General features: G+C 36.3%; 1 protein-coding gene across 2 annotated transcripts in view; it reads right to left on the bottom strand.

Annotated features, from left to right (window-relative positions):
- Positions 1-420: 420 nt before the first annotated feature.
- LOC144960294 (uncharacterized) overlaps positions 421-9,144 on the bottom strand; it is a 16,701-nt gene continuing 7,977 nt past the window's right edge. For both annotated transcript variants that reach the window (XM_078893336.1, XM_078893338.1), the window contains exons 7-11: positions 8,798-8,862; positions 8,130-8,291; positions 4,115-4,420; positions 2,386-2,506; positions 421-1,175 (exon numbers count right to left, since the gene is read on the bottom strand). In XM_078893336.1, coding sequence (XP_078749462.1) covers positions 1,082-1,175; positions 2,386-2,506; positions 4,115-4,420; positions 8,130-8,291; positions 8,798-8,862 — 748 coding nt within the window. In that variant the 3' untranslated portion in view covers positions 421-1,081. The remainder of the gene's footprint in view (positions 1,176-2,385; positions 2,507-4,114; positions 4,421-8,129; positions 8,292-8,797; positions 8,863-9,144) is intronic.

The following is a 9,144-nucleotide window of genomic DNA, read 5'->3' as shown; positions in this document are numbered from 1 at the left end:
CGCGTTTGCTAGCCCTGGCTGGTAAGTTATGTAAAATATACACGCGTCATTGCGGAATCTTAGGATAGTTTTACTGCCGCTTTGATCAGCCGATGTATTAATTATGCAGGCATATGGCATCTCCTGTCCCTCATCTGGCCGTTAATTTATTCCGTGTCATACTTGGGCGTCCTATTAATTGTAAAGTATGTAGGGGTAATAAATTTATCAGACGACGTCAGAAAATGTATATTGAGTTAGTTAAAATCCTGACAAAGTTAGGAGGGATTTGATATAGATCACTACACGTATATAAAACAGTAAAATTGTTTAAAAGTGATAGGGGACTTAGATTGGGGTGATAATGAAGAATAGTGGTGAGTGAACCGAGGTGATTAATCTGTAAGTTTTAAAAATCATGAAAGAGCGACAAATTGGGTCTTTTCAATGAATTTATTTAAAGTACAGAATAACAGTTAATAAAAAATAACAATAACAAGCCAACACCATATTTTGTAAAAATAAATCGATAAGAAAATGTAACCTCTATTCTTTGTTTGTTATGGAGTTTGTACGATCTTGGCGATAAGTTGTGATCCATCACCTCATAACGTTATGATAAAGTGGTGGACACGATGATTCAAGTTGAATTTTGGAGTGTTATTCTCTATTGGAATAATGTAGTCTTGTGGTATATCATATCAGTGTTAAAAGGTCCTTGTTTCGAGCCTCGCTCGACGCATAGTTGAGGCATTGGAAAGTAGCTTTTTACCCTTACCGTTCTCAGGTGTAAATTTAATATCTGCCGTTAACAGCAATGTCTCTATCGGGAAAAAAATTGTAACATGTTGTTGGTCATTTTAGCAATAGATTAATTTCTTTATAGCTTTGGTAGAATCTGATATCACATTCGTTTGTAGTGTTTCATTCATCCTGTTTTGTCGATAAAGACGAAACACGATACGTCCATTTCATCTGTTTTCGTAAATTAAATTGAAGCTTACATTCAATTGCACATTGTTATTTATCTCCCCGAGCTTCTAGCAGCACCTTTTACATAATCCGATGTAATACAATTGAGTGAGACGATAAATCACATTTATTATTTAGTAGTGGTGGTGGTCGAGGTGGTAGTTTTCTTCATCAGGCGTCTGTAGGTCCTGTATTTGCTCACTCCCTCATTTTCAGCGACTGGCCTGGAAAAGAGAGAGAGAGAAAGAGAGAGAGAGAGAGAGAGAGAGAGAGAGAGAGAGAGAGAGAGAGAGAGAGAGAGTGTGTGTGTGTGTTTGAAAATTAATATAAATGTCAGGCATATAAACCTAAAAACAGTATTTGTCTAGTCGGAACGATACAAGTTGAAATAAATATATACCTAAAAATAGTATTTGTCTAAGTGGGAGTGGTACAAGTTGAAATAAATAAAAACCTAAAACAGTATTTTGTTTGGATGATACAAGTCAAAAAATGCAAATCTAAAACACGGTGTGTCCATGATACAAGTTGAAATAAAAACCCCTAAAGATTTTTTGCGCTTGGTTGAGAAATATAACGGACCAACACACAAAATTATGTGTATCTATGAACGATTATAGTCTGAATAATACGGTTTTGTGAGAATTATTCTAAAAACGTGGATGGCAAAAAAAAAAAAAACAATAACAAAAATCTTAGTTTAAAAAAAAAAAAACAAATCTAAAAACTCTATTTATTGGAATGATACAAGTTTAAAATTTTAAAAATCTAAATACGTTATTATGTTTGGATGATACATGTTTAAAAGCAAAAACCTAAAAACGGTATTATGTTTGGATGATACAAGTTAAAAAGCACAAACAAAAAACAGTATTTTGTCGGGATGATACAAATTTGAAAAAAATCCTAAAAAAGGCAAGATATTTGGATGATACAAGTTAACCCTCTCCTTACCACCTATTGGAAAATCGTCACATTTGTTACGGTGCAACCGTCACATTTCTCATTCAGATTTAATTTCTTTTTGCTGTAGCTATAAAAACTTGACATTCTGTAATAGAGCCAATTTTGTCGGCAATATTATGGATAGAATGTACTTGTTGCTTTTCTGTTAGAGTTAGAAATGTCTGTTTTGTGTAGGGTGGGTGTGAAGTTTTGGGAAAAAATCTGAAACTGGCTGGTAAGGATAGGGTTAAATGAAATCTAAAAACAGAAAACTCGTCAATCAAATATCGATCGATTTAAATTACCCTCATCTCGGCAAAGCTCTAACCTGGGATTAAAGGAGACTTTGTAAAGTCCCAGGTTTTACAGCTTTTGCCAAGATGAGGGTCATTTAAATCAATCGATATTTGAAGGACGACTTTTCTGGCCAAATCTTGAAATATCAGTTGTTTTTTTTTTCCATAGTAACAACTGGTTAAAGATACTTACCTGCTTGGAGTGTGAACAAGATTTATCGATCTTGCGTCAGTTTCAATTGAAGGAACAATCTGATTGGTCGTTTCCGAATAAGGTATCGGTGACGTCACTGATGGGAATTCCCCTGATTTACCTTGCAGACATGAAACATAATATTGTGTCTTGTGACCATCAGCGTATATCTGATGTATTATGGCAGAGTGAATCACATTTAAAAAATGATTTTTAACGTTGAAAAATAGTAATAAAAGTAGGGATTTTATATAGATTCATAGAACAACATGGAGCAAATGTGTGATGTCAAAAAAAACAACAAATAGAATCACAAAACAAACCCGGTTCCAATCTCATTAGAAATGTAAATTCATTCTTCCTGAAGAACTGAATGCATATGATAATAATAATAATAATAATAATAATAATAATAATAATAATAATAATAATAATAATAATAATAATAATAATAATAATAATAATAATAATAATAATAATAATAATAATAATAATAATAATAATAATAATAATAATAATAATAATAATAATAATAATAATAATAATAATAATAATAATAATAATAATAATAATAATAATAATAATAATAATAATAATAATAATAATAATATGCGCCTTATCCTGTATTTCAACAATTTTAAAGCGCTTTTAACAGTAACGTGACAACTTTCACTCAAATATGCAGCCACTCAAACATGCAGTATGAAACAAAGCAAAATAATTTTACAGTTTTACCTATTAGAAAGAAACGCTTTAAGATGGTTTTAAAAAGACTTCTGCATAATTACTGTCTCTGATATATCTTGGAAGGGAGTTCCAGATAAGGGGTGCCGAATATTCAAGCGTATGCTGGCCAATTTTGAGTCGTGTCGGAGGTGGGATGACGCATGCAAAGCCATTATTCAGGAATAACGCTGGTAAGGACCCGGTACTCATTTACGCCTGAATGGGGTGCGAGAATCGCTCAACTACAAACTGCTCATAGCGGACCTAAAACCTGGAACCTGGTAGTCCGAAGGCCGGTTTCCTACCACTATACTGTATAACCACAAATTTTAAGGCCCTTATTAGGAGGTGGTGATAACAGGACAATGGCAATCTAACCAATGGCTAGCTAACCTTTGAATAGGACGCCAGTCTCTATCTATCAAAAAAAATTTTTCCCCAGATCTAGCAGACCCAGCTTTTTATTCATTCACTCATGTGTGGACAGGGGGGAAATCAGAAAACAAATCTCTGTCCCTTTGTATCTGAAGCAAGTGCTCTACCAACTGATCTATCACGGCACCCCCGTTTAGAGACGGTGGTTACGACATATATGTTACAGTGATTGACATAATCAGTCGAATGGTGAAAAGGTTTGAACTGAGATATGGACAAGTTTAGTTAGAAGGTCAATTTTTATAAACATGAATTCTTGTCATAAATGATTAAATCAACCCGTTTTGTACATCTTCGTGAAATATCAAAGTTTAATTAATTTCACTTCTATAATTTTTTTACAGCTAGTCAAGTTGAAGAAGAATAAAATTGGAGAAAAGTTGCAGGATACCTTTCCCATACATCTCACCATAATTTCATGAATAATCACCCGATTTACTTCAAATAAAGTTTAAAACGATCCTTGGAGCGAATTCTTTCAGAAAATGTAAAAACAAAAATATGCAAATCCAACATTTTCCCTATTCGACTGATTATTTCATGAACTGACACTTTTTCTGTTTCTTACTTGAAGTCGTCCCAGTTGTCGGCAAGTTCAGGGTTCTTGTCAACTTCAACTCTTCCACGATCGACCCTCCTTCGGCACTTCCGGAAACGCTGCCGTCGGCATGGAAACGCGTGATGTTTCTTGCGACGTCATCGTTATTGGAAGACCGATTAAGAGAGTGGGAGTATACGAGAGCCCCTCCAGCAGCCGATGTATCGCTTCCATAAACCATTTGGTTCTGTGAGTAGGTCATCAGAGAATCGAGGTTGTCTACACTTCGACTCAGGTTTTGATTGGTTCGGTATTGCCCTCTGCTAACACTTCCCGCTGAAATGTTGAAGATGTTTTTATAATTATTTATAAAAAAAAAATTCCCTTTTTTCATCCCATAGGGGAAATTTGTCTCTGGTGTCTATCCCAAGGAAAGACTGGAATGACCCAGGCATCAGCCGCAGTGGAGTACCGCAAATTGAGCTAGGGCGAGGTGACTTGCTCAAGGCCGCACAGCTCAGCGGCGGGCGATCAAACTCGGTACCTTTCATGTACGAAGCAAAGACCGTACCATTGAGCCACGTTATATTTAATTGAAAATTGCGTATATCTAAAAATGTCACAACATTGTCAGTCGGATATAACGTTTCAACACACAAAAACTATGTCTTTAAAAGCGCCATTGAACACGTTAGTTAGAGATTGGCGCTCCATTTTTTTATTATGTGCGGCTATGTGGTCTAGTGGTTTGACACTTGCTTTCGGATCGGAACGTCCTGAGATCGAGCCTCACCTAGCGCATGGGTGAGTCCTTGGAAAAGTCTCATATTCTCGCACCGTACTCAGGTGTAAAATGAATACCTGACCGTCAACAGCGTTGTCTCTGCCCGAAAAATGTAATATCGCCTAACAGGCGTCATGTCCCTTCCTAAATGTTGAATGTCTGCTGTTTGGCCGGTACCATTTGTAAAGTGATTAGAGCAGGTTTAATGAATACTGCGCAATATAAAAGCACAAGTTTTTGTTTCTTTGTTTGCTTTTTTCTTTCATATTATCATTATTATATGTTATTATCAACTCACATCTCATAGCATTTTGACACGCTGGCTAACATATATGGTCGATTTGACTTTAATCCTTTCTTTAAAAAATTGAGCATTGTGGAGAACATTGTGCTTATTTGAGTCAATAAAAAAATTGATACGGCGCACAACTCTTCTGAAAGATTTGAAAATTAGAAATGTATTTTTTACAGATAGATAAACAGATAACTTGATCTCCTTTTTTAATCTAAAGTCAGTTTGAAAGTTCGTTGAGTCAAACAGATAATATCATAAAATATGTACCGACGACACTTGGCTCCCAAAATCAACTAATTTTGACACTGTAAAAAGTTGTCAATTTGCGTCATCTATTTATGACATCAAGTATTATTATTACTTCCGTTGTGTTGTTGATTTAGCGGTGTTCAGTTTTGTTATGTAGTATTATGTTTTGTTTGTGTGTGTGTGTGTGTGTGTGTGTATGTATGTTTGTGTGTGTGTTGTGTGTGGTGTATACATGTGTGTGTGTGTGTGTGTGTGTTGGCATTTTTCAGTAAATCGTGGCATTCATAGTGATATGATTCACTTGATCACATGAAGGTATTTCGTTCAGTCGCCATTTTGATTATTTTTTTTACTATTAGGGTTAGCTCGAGAGGTTAGTCATATAAGTGTTATTAAAGGTGCAAGGGTGTTTGTTTTTCCATAAGTTAAGTAAAGGGGAGACATTCCGAAAGCTGCTACATCCCCAGTATTCTTGAAAATTTGTATTTTCACCGTTGATATTTTGTCAGGCATTTATTTATTCAGTTTGTCATTATATCTAGAAGTATTTTAAAAACTCTAGAACAAACCTTGATAGATTTGTGAAAGTTTAACATTTCCTTATTTGACCATTGTTTTCATTTTCGGCCGCCATTGTGATTTGTTAAGTATTGAAAGGTAGTGCAAAGCAGTCCGAGAGTTGTTTTTTTTTCTATTAGGGTTAGCTCGAGAGGTTAGTCATAAGTGTTATTAAAGGTGCTAGGGTGTTTGTTTTTCCATAAGTTAAGTAAAGGGGAGACATTCCGAAAGCTCCTACATCCCCAGTATTCTTTAAATTTGTATTATCACCGTTGATATTTTGTCAGGCATTTATTTATTCAGTTTGTCATATAGAAGTATTTTAAAAACTCTAGAACAAACCTTGATAGATTTGTGAAAGTTTAAATTTTCCTAATTTGACCATTGTTTTGATTTTCGGCCGCCATTGTGATTTGTTAAGTATTGAAAGGTAGCTCGAGAGGTTAGTCATAAGTGTTATTAAAGGTGCTAGGGTGTTTGTTTTTCCATAAGTTAAGCAAAGGGGAGGCATTCCGAAAGTTTCTTCATCCCCAGTATTCTTTAAATTTGTATTTTCACCTTTGATCTTTTGTCAGCACGGTGGTAGAACAGCACATTCAACGTTCAAAATTCCAATTCCAATAACGGATAACAGCACCTGTAGCATCAGTCGCCAATCAGATACAGCTAAGTTACTGAAGAGTAGTTCTCTCATAATTTGGGATGAAGCACCTATGATGGACAGGCGTGTGTTTGAATGTGTGAGCAGGACATTTTGTGACATAATAGGCAGTTCAACACCTTTTGGGGGCAAAGTGGTTGTACTTGGATGGGATTTTCGGCAAATTCTACCTGTTGTTAACAAAGGAAGTGAAGCCGATATATTAAGTGTCACACTTAACAAGTCAATTATTTGGAATTTTGTCACCATTTTTCACATGAACAAGAATATGAGGGTTACTGATGACAATAACTGTTTTGCAAATTGGCTTCTCCGCATCGGAAATGGTACAGAGCCGGTTTTCAGCGAAATAGGAAAGTATTCTGTTAAATAACCTACAGCACTATGACTTCCTGAAAATGACCCAGAATGCTTGATAAATGCTGTATACAATGATTTGAATCTGAACTTTGCGGATGAACGTTATCTATCAGAGAGAGCAATTTTGACTACAACCCATGAAAATGTTGACAAAATAAATGCAGCCGTTCTGTCCAGGTTGACCTCATCAACTGAACAAATTTACCGCAGTGCTGATTCCATTCAAAATGACTCTGACATCAACTTATACCCGATTGAATTCTTGAACGAACTTACACCTCCCGGACTTCCTCCACATGCATTACATTTGAAAGCCAACACGTCAGTCATGCTGCTTAGAAATATAAATCCTAAATCAGGCCTCCGAAATGGCACCCGTTTGTTAATAATTAAATTAGGTTCAAAAGTATTAGAAGCCAAGATAATTACCGGTAGTAGAGCTGGCCCTAGAATCAATCTGACGACAACAACGGATTGAGGCTTACCATTTATTCTAAATAGAAAACAGTTTCCGGTAAAATTGTCATATGCAATGAAAATTAACAAGTCTCAGGGGCAGACATTAAGCAAGGTGGGGATTTTCTTACAACAACCGGTATTCACACACGGACAACTGTATGTGGCTTACACTTCATGTTGGGCCACAGAGAAAAGTCAACCGAAGATATACCAAATTAGACAGACAACGTTGTTTACCAATCTGCCCTCATTAAATGATGGTGAGTACAGTATCGAATGAAAATAGTTCTTTCCCCGCGAAATTGCGGGCTTTTTACTAGTAAAATTAAATGTGCTTTTCTTTTCAAAATGATTACGTCGATTTGACTTTAATAAATGTGCATTTGTTTTCAAAATGATTACGTCGATTTGACTTTAGTATGAGGTGAGGCCGACTGGCACTTATTTCCAGGTCTGATAACCCAAATCCTTATTGGCTCACTGTTGTAATGGAAATTTCAAAATAAACTATTGTCCATTACAACAATGTTGAAGTGGGTTCGGATGTCAGACTGCCGTTTTATTAAAGAACACAGTGTGTGCTATTTGGTCAACATTGCATATTCTGTGTTTTTACAAACAAACGGCAGCATTTATCCACACGTCGGGTGATTCATAAGAAGAAAGAATCAAAACTCACTTGCTGACCCAGTTTCATCGAAGCTCCGCCTCCTTTCCGTCCTTCGTCTACTTCCTCTTCCTGCACTCCCGTACACGCTGTCAAGGTCAGAGGTCGTGAACCATCCGCCATCTTCAAAAAAGGAGTCCTTTTGGTAGGCTTCATTCACGAATCCCCTCTGATCTACAAAACAATAGATTCATTCTTCTCAATGGGAAAAAATAACTATGGAACAAAAGTGTGACGTCATAATAACTGGTTCTAATCTCATTGGAAGTGTAAAACCATTCTTTCGGAGTGCTAGATACATATGATGTTGTGCAATTTAATTTGCTGGTCAGCATTAAGAACCACCCATCCCGTAACCCTAAGAATCGGCCTATACAATATGTTACTAGAATAGATATTATGCCACCTTTTGATTCAAAATGAAACCTGTTGATTATAGTTCCTACACAGGACTAGTCACATAACAAAGGGTATTACAATATATATTTTTTTTCGGACAGAGACAACGCTGTTAACTGCCAGGTACTCATTTTACACCTGAGTACGGTGAGAGAATGTGAGTAAAGAGTCTTTTCCAAGGACTCAACTCAACTATGCGCCGAGCGAGAGAGGCTCGAGCTCAAGACCTTCCGATCCGAAAACGAGTGTGATACCACGAGAGACTACTTAGCCGTACATACCTGTTTTGTCTACGTTGGATTCGGCGTACAACCTTCTCGATTTCTCAAACTCCGAGTCAGAGTATCTGTATGAATTAGAATAGATTAGAATTAGATCTATCAACAGACATAAAAAAGAACTTTTTTTAAAGCGTAATATCCACTAAACTTGCTCAAAGCGCTTTACAAGGGGTTCCTGGCCAACAGCAACATTTAACATGTAGAACGAGACATGACGCCTGTTAGGTGACATTACAATTTTTCCGACATAAACAACGCAGTTTACGGCCTGGTACTCATTTTACACCTGAGTACTGTGAGAGCATGTGAGTAAAGACTCATTTCCAAGGACTCGACAATGCGCCGAG

The sequence above is a fragment of the Berghia stephanieae genome, chromosome 15 (genome assembly GCF_034508935.2).
Source record: "Berghia stephanieae isolate SIO BIC M18660-M18661 chromosome 15, UCSD_Bste_1.3, whole genome shotgun sequence".
Classification (NCBI taxonomy): domain Eukaryota; kingdom Metazoa; phylum Mollusca; class Gastropoda; order Nudibranchia; family Aeolidiidae; genus Berghia; species Berghia stephanieae.
The sequence above is the reverse complement of the archived record's forward strand: the minus strand, read 5'-3'. Positions and strand labels throughout refer to the sequence as shown.